This window comes from Pneumocystis carinii (assembly GCF_001477545.1).
Source record: "Pneumocystis carinii B80 chromosome Unknown supercont1.10, whole genome shotgun sequence".
Classification (NCBI taxonomy): Eukaryota; Fungi; Ascomycota; class Pneumocystomycetes; order Pneumocystales; family Pneumocystaceae; genus Pneumocystis; species Pneumocystis carinii.
In genome coordinates, this window is record NW_017264722.1 from 424,412 (window position 1) to 437,356 (window position 12,945).

General features: G+C 31.4%; 2 protein-coding genes across 2 annotated transcripts; both read left to right on the forward strand.

The window, feature by feature from the left end:
* Positions 1 to 146: 146 nt before the first annotated feature.
* On the forward strand, positions 147 to 2,404 carry T552_02427 (hypothetical protein; the record flags this gene model as incomplete). The annotated part of the gene is made up of 9 exons (XM_018370969.1): positions 147 to 232; positions 283 to 311; positions 354 to 443; positions 483 to 536; positions 1,010 to 1,317; positions 1,371 to 1,446; positions 1,501 to 1,576; positions 1,649 to 2,029; positions 2,081 to 2,404. Exons 1-9 carry the CDS (start codon positions 221 to 223, stop codon positions 2,402 to 2,404), a joined length of 1,350 nt encoding a protein of 449 aa, XP_018225490.1. The 5' UTR covers positions 147 to 220.
* A 279-nt stretch (positions 2,405 to 2,683) lies between these two features.
* On the forward strand, positions 2,684 to 5,902 carry T552_02428 (hypothetical protein; the record flags this gene model as incomplete). Its single annotated transcript, XM_018370970.1, has 2 exons — positions 2,684 to 5,153; positions 5,186 to 5,902. The coding sequence occupies 2 exons, from the start codon at positions 2,684 to 2,686 to the stop codon at positions 5,851 to 5,853; spliced, it is 3,138 nt and encodes a 1,045-aa protein (XP_018225491.1). The 3' UTR covers positions 5,854 to 5,902.
* Between the last annotated feature and the right edge of the window lie 7,043 nt (positions 5,903 to 12,945).

A 12,945-nucleotide genomic window follows, 5' to 3' on the forward strand; every position in this document is an offset into this window, starting at 1 on the left:
TACTCTTTATATTTTAATAATTAATTTTAATTCTATTTATGTATATATTTTTCTAATATATTTATGTATTATATTACTTCACCTATCATTCATCTTATGTTTTCTTATTCCAACTTTAATATTATATCTTAACATTAAGAACATAGGAAAGTTGAAATTGCTTAGAAAATGGCTTAATCAGTTATCCTATCCTATTTTCTTGAATTATTTTCAAAGAAGAATGCACTCGAAGGTATTATATTTATTAGTATATTTTATAGAGGTTTTTTTCTGATGAAAAAGGGGATGATCATTGGATCAGGGCCTTTTGGGTATATTTTAACTAAATATGAACTTTATTTATAAAGTCTTAGTTATACGGCAATTATTTATCTTGGAAGAGCAGAATTGAAGACAATTCTTTATCAAGGAATCTTATCTAATGGTATTGCATCAGATGGAGAGTTATCAGGGATTTTCTGATGGTATTTTGGGTCTTTTAGTAATCTAAGCTTTAGAAAGCAGTCAGAAAAAATAAGCATTTCTGGAAAATTAAAGTAATATAAGAAAAAATAGAGAGGATAATATGTTCAATTAAACTAAAAGTACATGTCAAACATCATTAATCGAGTATTCTTTGATTAAAAATGAAGATCAAAAAAAGTGTTGATTATAAATCAATATTGAAAACAATGTATTGATTAAAGAAAAAAATTAAGAATTAATTATTTGAATGAAGTTATAAATAAGAAATATACTAGATTTAAGGATAATAATATAGTATTAAAAGTAGTAAAAGTTCGGAATGAATTAAAATAAATGTTAAAAGTCGGTAAATAAAATAAAATGTAATATACATATTATTTTATAAAAAACAATTGAATGGGATGAAAAGGAATATATATAAAACAAAAAAGATCATTTAAATTTATAATCAGGATTTGTAATGGTTTTTATTTTTTAATAGTTTTTCCTAATTTTTTAATAGTTTTTCCTAATTTTTTAAAGGTTTATTAGAAATTATTGTTAGGGAAGAAGAAATCCTTGCTTATATTTCGAAAGAAGATTATAAAGATAAAGATAAATGCGAAGTAATGCTTAAGGAATATTGTGAAGAATTGAAAGGAATAGATTCAGAATTAAATAAAGTTTATAGCAAAGTTAAAGAAATTTCTGGTAATATAGAACAAAAATGCAAAAACCCAGAACTGAAGATTCATGAAAAAGTAGACGATCTTTGTAATTATATATATCTATTTATGAATACTAGTATCACTTGTAAAGATTGTAATGAACACATACAAAAATGTTTGTTTTTAGAATCTACAAAAATTCATGGTAGTCAGACTACTGCAATTGCTTTAAAAAATTGTATTATCTATGCGGGCAAGAAAAAAAAGGAAACAAAGTTATTCTTAGAGCTATTGGCACTGGTATTACTGAATCTAATGATTTCCAGGAAAAAAGGTAGGAAATTAATAAATTAAAATTGAATGCTAAAAAGTTTAAGGAATGCTAAAGAATAGTATTGGAAAAGTGCTCTACACTTGAAAATAATGATATTGATATTTTTTTGAGATGCCTTCGGCCAAAGGAGGTATGTCTTAAACTTGAAGAAATTATTTCGGCTCAATTGAAAGATCTAGAACATGTTTTGAATGCAGTATAGGATTCTCCTAAAGAAAAGGACTGCATTGAATTAAAAGAGGATTGTGAAGGTATTTTGAAAGATTTAGGTTTAAATAATGGGAAATGTGTTACATTGAAAGAGCGCTGTGAATATTTTAAAGTTAGAAAAGAACTGGAATATGCGTTTTTGAAAGAAGAAAGTGATGCATTAGCGGATAATCAAAAATTCATGAAAGCTTTGAAGGATAAATGTGATAAATTATCTGAAAAAGAGAAGAATTTATATCATGTCTCATGCAATTCACTAGAAGAAACATGCAAATTTATGGTTCCAGAAGCTATGAATCATTGCGATATTTTAAAAAAGAACATGGGAGAACATAAAATTGTGAGTAAAACTAAAGGTTCAGATCAAACATTGGTTAAAGAACTCTGTGCAACATAGGGTCTATATTGTCGCCAACTTATGGAGAATTGCCCGGACACGTTAAAAAAAGGTTCCAATAGCCATGATGAAAAAGGAGTCTGTTTACAATTGAAAGATAATTGCAAGCCATTATGGGTTGAAAAGAAATTGGAGGATAAACCAGCAAAAGAAGAAGAAAAGAAAGTGGAGGATAAACCAGCAAAAGAAGAAGAAAAGAAAGTGGAGGATAAACCAGCAAAAGAAGAAGAAAAGAAAGTGGAGGATAAACCATCAAAAGAAGAAGTGAAACCGAACGAGGGGATAAAAATAAAAGTTACCGAGATGATTAAAATAATGTTTTTGGGAGTGATTGTTATGGGAATGATGTAAAATGAATGAAAAAATGTTAATAGAATGAAAATGTGCATATATCTATTGTTTATATATAATAGAAATGTAAATGAATGAAATGAAGTTTTAATTATAACACACAATCTTAATTAGAGACTATACTTTATTTGGTAAAGTTTAAGCTTATCGAAGAACTAAAGTTTATGATAAGAACGAGTCCAAGTTTGTCGTAAAAAATCATTTCAAAATAACTAACTTTTCACTCTACCCATATTCAATTTAGAAACTACCCACTAAACTCCCTACAAGGAGGCAGCAATGGCACGGCCGGTTAAGAGGCAAGCAGCAGGAGCAGTAGCGGATGAGATTGATGAGAAACACCTTTTGGCTTTCATTGTGAAGGACAAATATGATAATAAGGATGAATGCAAAAAAAGGCTCAAGGAATATTGCGATGATTTGGAGAAAATAGATGGGAAACTAGAGAATGTGGATGATAAAGTTAAAGGACTTTGTGAAGGGAAAGAGAAAAAATGCGAAGAACTGAAAGACAAAGTTAAAAATGAACTTGAAGCATTGTCAGATGACATACAAGATGATGAATGTGAAAAATATGAAGAAAAATGTATACTTTTAGAGGAAGCAGACCCAACTAATCTTAAGAATGACTGTGTCCAGTTGAGGGAAGGATGTTACAAATTGAAGCGTGAAAAGGTGGCAGAGGAGCTTCTTTTGAGGGCGCTCGGAGGAAAAGCTAAAGTAGTGAATGAATGTCAAGAAGAAATGAAAAAGGTTTGCCCAGTGTTAAGCCGAGAAAGCGACGAGCTGATGTTTTTCTGCCTTGATTCTGCTAAAACATGTGGAGATATGAAAACAAAATTGGAAGAAAATTGCAAGCCTTTAAAAGAAAAGCTTAAAGATAACGAATTAGAGGGAAAGTGTCATGAAAGACTTGAGAAATGTCATTTTTACGGAGAAGCGTGTGCTGATGCGAAATGTAAGGAGGATAAGACGAAATGCGAGGGAAAAGGATTCACATATAAAACGCCAGAATCCGATTTTAGTCCGGTGAAACCGAAGGCGTCGTTGTTGAGAAGTATTGGGTTGGATGATGTGTATAAAAACGCAGAAAAAGATGGAATTATTATTGGAAAAGCAGGAGTGGATCTACCAAGGAAGTCGGGTACAAAATTTCTGCAAGATCTCTTGCTAGTGTTGAGCAGAGATGAGAATGATAAGAATACAGATAAAAAGTGCAAAAAAGCGTTAGAAAAATGTGGTGCTTCTGAGTATTTGGATGCTGATTTGAAAAAGTTATGCAAAGATGGTGATAAACAAGAGAAATGCAAAGCATTACTAGATGTAAATGTAAAAGAAAGATGTACAAATCTCAAATTAAAACTTTATCTCAAAGGGTTGTCTACAAAATATAATAATGAAAAATCAGATCCTTTATTCTGGAGAGAACTGCCAACATTATTTACGAAGGGAGAGTGTGCAGAACTTGAGTCGGAATGTTTCTATTTAGAAAATGCGTGTAAAGATAATGAGATTGGTGAAGCGTGTCAAAATGCAAGAGCAGCGTGCTATAAAAAGGGACAAGACAGGATGTTGAATAAGTTCTTTCAAAAGGAATTGAAGGGAAAGCTTGGTCTTGTAAGATTTTATAGCGATCCTGAAGAATGCAAAAAATCTGTGGTAAAAAACTGTACAAAACTTGATAAAAAATATCTTCCACGATGTCTTTATCCTAAAGAACTATGTTATGGGCTTTCAAATGATATTTTTCTTCAATCCAAAGAGTTAAGTGTGCTTTTGGATGATCAAAGGGATTTTCCATTAGAAAAGGATTGTCTTGAATTGAAGGAGAAGTGTGATGAACTTGGTAGTGATTCATTATTGAATTTAGAAAAGTGTATAACATTGAAAAGACGCTGTGAATACTTTAAGGTTACAGAGGGATTTAGAAAAGTATTTTTAGAAAAAAAGGATGATTCGTTAATGACTCAGGGAAACTGTACAAAGGCATTGCATGAGAAATGCCATCAATTATATAGGAGGAGAAAGAATTCATTTAGTGTTTCATGTGCTTTACCAGAAGAAACATGTAGTTATATGGTATTCCATACAAGTCAAGATTGTAGTAGTTTAAAAGTCAACATCAAGAATGAAAAAATCCTAGAAGAAATTGAAAAAGCAAATAAAAATGAAACAGCACTTGAAGAACTCTGCACAACATGGGGCCGACATTGTCACCAACTTGTGAAGAATTGTCCGGATCAATTGAAAGAAAATAACAATGATCAAAACTGTGAAAAACTCGATGAAAAATGCAGGGATACTTTTGAAAAGTTGAAAGCGAAGGATGATTTGACTCATCTGTTGAAAGGAAATTTAAATAATGAAGAAAAATGTAAAGAAGCATTAGGAAAGAATTGCACTGAGTTGAAAAAGAATCAACCATTCAAAATTCTGCTTAGTGATTGTGAAAAAGATAAGCAAAATGTTTGCAAAGAATTAGTTGAAAAACTAAAAAAGAGATGTCCTACTTTAAAAGCCGGTCTGGAGAATGCGAAAAAAGAGTTGACAGAGAAGAAAAAAGAATACGATGAGCTCAAACAGGTAGCAAAAGAATCTACGGAGAAAGCTAAGTTATTACTATCGAAGCCTCGACAAACTGTAACTCCAAATGCGCAGAATGGCAGTGATTCTGGATCAGCACCACCAGCACCACCAGGGCCACCACCAGCACAGCCACCATCAACTGACGGAACGGCAAACACGTCAGGTGTAACACCAGGAGCCCAGATGGAACACCAGGCACAACAGGTGAGACGAAGAATCCAAGCCTTGGACTCGTTAAAAGAGAATATGTAGCTGAAGGAGTATCAGAAGTAGAAGTAAAAGCATTTGATGCAACGACGATAGCATTGGAATTGTATTTGGAATTGAAAGAAGAATGTAAAGCTTTAGAATTAGATTGCGGTTTTAAAGAGGATTGTGAGGAATCTAAAAAAGTTTGCGGAGAAATAGACGATTTATGTAAACTGGAACCATTAGAAATTAAGCCTCATCATACAGAGAAAATAACAGAAACAAAGACGGAAACGAAGACGGAAACAAAGACGGAAACAAAGACTGATGGCAAGGCTGATGAAAAGACCGTTGAGAAGACTGTTACAGAAACCAAGTCAGTAGGTGGAGGAAAAGTAACAGAAGAGTGTACAATGATACAAACAACAGATACATGGGTGACGAGTACGTCATTGCATACGAGTACGACAACGAGTACGTCAACGGTGACGTCGACAGTGACGTTGACTTCGATGCGCAAGTGCAAGCCTACCAAATGTACCACCGATTCAAGCAAAGAGACACAGAAAGAAGAAGATGATGAAGAAGTGAAACCGAATGAGGGAATGAAAATAAGAGTTCCTGATATGATTAAAATAATGTTGTTGGGAGTGATTGTTATGGGGATGATGTAAATGAATGAAAAAAATGTTAATAGATTGAAAATGTGCATATATCCATTGTTTATATATAATAAAAATGTAAATGAATGAAATGAAGTTTTAATAATTTTAACACAGAATCTTAGTTCGAAACTATGCTTTATCGGGTAAAGTTTAAGCTTATCAAAGAGCTAATAAAATTTATGATAAGAAGATGTTTAAATTTGTTGTAAAAGCAGTTGAATGAATGGATTATTGTGAAAAAAGAGAGTTCTGCGTATCTTAAAGAATTAGTAGGGGTTATCATTATTTTAAAAAAAAAGAGTCAAGTATAAAACCAGCGTAAAACCAGCGTAAAATGAGTCCATCTCATCTCATTATAAACAACGACTCCAGTCTAAAATGATTGTAAAATGGATTTATCATGAAACTCTAACCCCTAACCCTAACCCTAATCCATCTAACCAAGAAACCTGTGATGTTGAACCCATTGAAAGACGATTTGAAATGGATGAACTTGATGGTTCATGTAAAGAGAAACATTAGATCGATTGAAAATGGAATGATCATGAAAAGTTATAACCCTAACCCTAAAGTGACTAGCCAGATCACCCGACTCTTCTAAAACCACTAGAATTTCATTGCAAAATGAGTCAACTGAATGTCCATTTAAAAAGAAGTACTAAGATTTATTCAATTCTTTTATTATTTTTAAAAAAACGAGTAAACTTTATGATTACTTTAAAAAAAATAAAATCTGTTGATTATTTTAAAAAAACATGTAAATTTTATGATTACTCCAAAGAATTAGTAGAATCTATTGTTTATTTTAAAAAAACCAGTAAACTCCAAGATCATTGTAAAAAATCAGTGAAACCCAAGTTTATTATAAAAAAATTAATTAACTCTACGCTAATTACAAAAGAAGTAGTGAAATTTATTGCTTATTTCAAAAAAATCAGTAAACTTTATGATTATTAAAAAAAAACGAGTAAACTTTATTTCTTATTTAAAAAAATAGTCAAATCCAAGTTTGTTGTAAAAAACCAGTAGAATTATTGCAAAAGAACTAGTGAAATTTATTACTTGTTTTAAAAAAAATAGTAAAATCCAAGTTTGTTGTAAAAAACCAGTAGAATTATTCCAAGAAAATTGATAAACTTTATGATTATTTCAAAAAAATCAGTAAACTCTAAGATCATTGTAAAAAATTAGTGAAATCAATTGGTTATTTAAAAAAGAGTCAAATCCAAGTTTATTGTAAAAAAATTATTTAACTCTACGCTAATTACAAAAAAACTAGTGAAATCTATTGTTTATTTAAAAAAAATAGTCAAATCCAAGTTTGTTGTAAAAAACCAGTAGAATTATTCCAAGAAAATTGATAAACTCTATTGTTTATTTAAAAAAATAGTAAACTCTATTGTTTATTTTAAAAAAATAGTCAAATCCAAGTTGTAAAAAAATTATTTAACTCTACGCTAATTACAAAAGAACTAGTGAAATCAATTGTTTATTTAAAAAAAATCACTAAACTCTAAGATCATTGGAAAAAAATAGTGAAATCCAAGTTTATTGTAAAAAAGTTAATTAACTCTAGGCTAATTACAAAAGAAGTAGTGAAATTTATTACTTGTTTTAAAAAAATTACTAAAATCCAAGTTTGTTGTAAAAAACTAGGAAATCTATTGTTTATTTTAAAAAAATCAGTAAACTCTAAGATCATTGGAAAAAACTAGTGAAATCTGTTGATTATTTTAAAAAAAATCTGTAAACTCTAAGATCATTGCAAAAAACTAGTGAAATCTATTGTTTATTTAAAAAAAATAGTCAAATTCAAGTTTGTTGTAAAAACCCAGTAGAATTATTCCAAGAAAATTGATAAACTTTATGATTATTTAAAAAAAATTAATAAACTCTAAAATTATTGGAAAAAACTAGTGAAATCTATTTCTTATTTAAAAAATAGTAAAATCCAAGTTGTAAAAAAATTAACTCTACGCTAATTACAAAAAAATTAGTGAAATTTATTACATGTTTTAAAAAAACTAGTGAAATCTATTGTTTATTTAAAAAAAATAAAATCTGTTTATTATTTTAAAAAAACTAGTGAAATTTATTACTTTTTTTAAAAAAAAAATAGTCAAATCCAAGTTTGTTGTAAAAAACCAGTAAAATGATTGAAAAAAAAGTAGTGAAATCTATTGTTTATGAAAAAGAGTCTATGATTATGATAAAAAAAGAGTTAGAGATTGGTTATTGTGAAAAAAAACGAATCCATCTGTTTAGCAAAAATTAGTCTGTCGTTAGGGCGAAGCTAGTGGTGATTTAATAAAAGTAAGCCATTCAATAAGGTTGAATTGAATTAAAGAGATTGATTTAAGAGATATTTTTATTTAAAAATAATTTAAAAAAAAAAAGAAAAGATTTTAAAATGAAATTTAAAAATGAAAATAAAAATAAAAAAAAAAATTGAATAAATTGGACAAGTTGAGTTGAATTTTCATTGATAAATATAAGAAATGCAAGCATAGACTAGGTTTTATTAAAAAAAAGATGTTTATTTAAAAATATCTTATTTAAAAAATTTTGAAGAGATTTTAAAAATAAAAAATAAAATCAAAAATAAAAATGAAATCTAGAAAAATTTGTTGAATAGATCAAGTAAGATTGAATTGATTTTTGATAGTAAAAAGAAGAAGAGATTGATTTGAGAGATGTTTTTATTTAAAAATAATTTAAAAAAAAAGAAAAGATTTTAAAATGAAATTTAAAAATGAAAATAAAAATAAAAAAAAAAAATTGAATAAATTGGACAAGTTGAGTTGAATTTTCATTGATAAATATAAGAAATGAAAGGATAAAGTAGGTTTTATTAAAAAAAAGATGTTCATTTAAAAATATCATTAAAAATAATTTAAAAAATTTTGAAGAGATTTTAAAAATAAAAAATAAAATTAAAAATGAAAATGAAAAATAAAAATGAAATGTAAAAAAATTGTTAATCATTAATCAAATAAAAAAGAATTGATTTTTCATTAGTAAAGATGAGAAATGAAGGGTTAGAGTAGGTTTTATTAAAAGTACAATTCAATGAAATTTAAAAGGATTTTAAAAATGAAAATTAATGAAATATAAAAAAAATTGTCAACAATTGACCAAATGAAGTAGAATTGATTTTGTATTAAGTAAAAAAGATAAGAATTTAGAGATATTTTTGTTAAAAGTAGAATTTTTTGTTAAAACTAGAATTAGATGAAATTTAAAATTAAAAATGAAATCTAAAAAAATTTGTTGAAAGTTAATTATATGAAAATGAATTGATTTTTGATTAAAGATGGAAATTTAGAAATATTTTTAACAGTTGATCAAATGAAATAGAATTGATTTTTCATTAAGTAAAAAAGATAAGAATTTAGAAATCTTTTTGTTAAAAGTAGAATTAAATCAAATTTAAAAGGATTTTAAAAATGAAAGTGAAATTGAAAATGAAATTAAAAATGAAATGTAAAAAAATTGTTAACAGTTGATCAAATAAAAAGGAAATCATTTTTCAATAGTAAAGATGAGAATTTAGAAATATTTTTGTTAAAAGTAAAATTAGATGAAATTTAAAAGGATTTTAAAAATGAACATGAAATTAAAAGTGAAATTAAAATGAAATATAAAAAAAATTGTTCACACTTGATCAAATAAAAAAGAATTAATTTTTCATTAGTAAAAATGAGAATTTAGAAATATTTTTAACAGTTGATCAAATGAAATAGAATTGATTTTGTATTAAGTAAAAAAAGAAGAGAATTTTAAAATAATTTTGTTAGAAGTAGAATTTTTTGTTAAAAGTAGAATTAGATGAAAATTAAAAAGATTTTTATTTAAAAATTAAAAAATGAAAATGAAAATAATAATTTTAAAAAATTGTTCAAGACAATCACTCGAATTTAAAAGGAAGAGAGAGAAGAGAGTAGAGTGAGAAGAGGGAGAAGAGAGTAGAGTGAAATTAAAAATGAAATATAGAAAAATTGTTGATAACAGTCGATTAAATGAAGAAGTAGAATTGATTTTTTATCAAGTAAAAAAGATAAGAATTTAGAAATATTTTTATTAAAAGTAGAATTTTTTGTTAAAAGTAGAATTAGATGAAAATTAAAGTTAAAAAGAAGAGAGAAGAGTGAGAAGAGAGTAGAGTGAGAAGAGGGAGATTTAAAAGAGGAGAGTAGAGTAGGAAATACTTTTGTTTTAAATAAAAAGGAATGAATTATTTTAAAAGAGAGAAACGTCAATTGAATAGATCTTCTGTTCGTGAGAAGAAGAGAGTAGGATGAGAAGAAGAGAGTAGGATGAGAAGAAGAGATTAGAGTGAGTTTTAAAAGGAAGAGAGTAGAGTAGAGAGTAGAGTAGGAGATACTTTTGTTTAAGATAAAATATTGAATTATTTTCAGAGAGTAGATTGAATTGAATAGATTTTTTGTTTGTAAAAAAAATTAGAGTAAGATTTAAAAAGGAGAGAGAGAAGAGAGTAGAGAGTAGGATGAGAGATGCTTCTTCTGTTTAAAATAAAAAGGATTGAATTATTAAGAGGGAGAAACGTCAATTGAATAGATCTTCTATTCGTAAAAAGGAGGCAGAGTAGGATGAGAGATCATTTATTTTAAAAAGGGGTAACGTCAATGGAATGCGACTACTGAGGAATGGTGCGTCCGAGGAATGGCGCTTCTGAGGAATGGCACTACTGAGGAATGGCGCGTCCGAGGAATGTACGCGGGAGTATAAATAGGAGGGAAGGAAATAGGGTGGGTGGGGCGGTGGTTGGTGGTGGTTAGAAAGGGTTAGGAAGGAGTAGGGGGGGGAGTAGAAAAAAAAAAATAAGAGGGGGTGGGGGAGAGAGGAGAGGGGGGGGTCGAAAGTCACGTGACGGAGAGAGAAAGTCACGTGAAGATAAGAGGGGGTCACGTGGCGATAAAAGGAAGTAGGAAGTACTAAGTAGACGTCGATTCATAAAGTGCTAGCACCGGGTTAACGTCAATTCATAAAGTGCTAGAAAGAGGTGAACGCAAGTAGGAAAGGTGGGCGTAAGTAAGGTTAGGTGACGTCTATTCACAAAGTGCTGCTTCAGGGTGAACGTAAGTAGAAAAGGTGAGCGTAAGTAAGGTTAGGTGACGTCTATTCACAAAGTGCTCCGGGTAGGTGTACGCAGAATGTGGGTCAGTCAGCGGAGGGAGTACTTAGTCGGGGAAGTGCTAGAAAGAGGTGGGCGCAGAAGTACTGGGTGGGCGTAAGTAGGGTTAGGTGACGTCTGTTCACAAAGTGCTAGTTCTGGGTGGGCGTAAGTAGGAAAGGTGGGTGTAAGTAGTAGTAGGTTAACGTCTGTTCACAAAGTGCTAGTAGTAGGTTAACGCAGGGTGAAGTGCTATGAAGGTAAGGTCAAAGTCACGTGACCAGTAGAAGTCACGAGAATAGGTAGGAAGGAGTTGTAGTAGGTAGGTTCGAGTCCTGAGATTACGCAGAGGGGGCAGGAAACGCAAAATGAAGTGCTATGAAGGTGGGGTCAAAGTCACGTGACCTAGGCCGAAGTCACGTGATGTAAAGTTGATTACGTAAGCAAGAAGTCACGTGACGTAGAGGAGATCACGTGACACTGACCAAGAGAGCACGTGACTTTGACCAAGAGAACACGTGACTTTGGAATGAAAAGATACGGGAAATCTGAAACAAGCAAACGAAAGCTAAGAATTTAAATATTACGCCACCAAGTTTACTGGTTAGGGGGGTTAGGTGGTTAGTACGTTAGGGTTAGGGTTAGGGTTAGAGTAAGAGTAGAGAGTAGAGAGTAGAGAGTAGAATAAGAGATACTTCTTTTGTTTTAAATAAAAAGGAATGAATTATTTTAAAAAAGAAGAGAGTAACGTCAATTGAATAGATTTTTTCTTCGTAAAAAGGAGGCAGAGTAGGATGTGAGATCTTTTCTTTTAAAAAGGGGTAACAGAATTGGATCGATCGGCACTTCTGAGGAATGCGACTACTGAGGAATGTACGTGGGAGGAATGTACAGGGTACAGGAACAGGGTCCAGGGGTGCGTGGGGGTATAAATAGGAGGGAAGGAAATAGGGTGGGTGGGGCGGTGGTTGGTGGTGGTTAGAAAGGGTTAGGAAGGAGTAGGGGGGGGAGTAGAAAAAAAAAAATAAGAGGGGGTGGGGGAGAGAGGAGAGGGGGGGGTCGAAAGTCACGTGACGGAGAGAGAAAGTCACGTGAAGATAAGAGGGGGTCACGTGGCGATAAAAGGAAGTAGGAAGTACTAAGTAGACGTCGATTCATAAAGTGCTAGCACCGGGTTAACGTCAATTCATAAAGTGCTAGAAAGAGGTGAACGCAAGTAGGAAAGGTGGGCGTAAGTAAGGTTAGGTGACGTCTATTCACAAAGTGCTGCTTCAGGGTGAACGTAAGTAGAAAAGGTGAGCGTAAGTAAGGTTAGGTGACGTCTATTCACAAAGTGCTCCGGGTAGGTGTACGCAGAATGTAGGTAAGTCAGCGGAGGGAGTAGTCGGTCGGGGAAGTGCTACTGGGTGGGCGTAGAAGTACTGGGTGGGCGTAAGTAGGGTTAGGTGACGTCTGTTCACAAAGTGCTAGTTCTGGGTGGGCGTAAGTAGGAAAGGTGGGTGTAAGTAGTAGTAGGTTAACGTCTGTTCACAAAGTGCTAGTAGTAGGTTAACGCAGGGTGAAGTGCTATGAAGGTAAGGTCAAAGTCACGTGACCAGTAGAAGTCACGAGAATAGGTAGGAAGGAGTTGTAGTAGGTAGGTTCGAGTCCTGAGATTACGCAGAGGGGGCAGGAAACGCAAAATGAAGTGCTATGAAGGTGGGGTCAAAGTCACGTGACCTAGGCCGAAGTCACGTGATGTAAAGTTGATTACGTAAGCAAGGAAGTCACGTGACGAAGAGTTGATCACGTGACACTGACGAAGAGAGCACGTGACTTTGACCAAGCGAGCACGTGACTTTGGAATGAAAAGATACGGGAAATCTGAAACAAGCAAACGAAAGCTAAGAATTTAAATATTAACGTCACCCGGTATCCGGTTAGGGGGTTAGGTGGTTAGTACGTTAGGGTTAGGGTTAGGGTTAGGG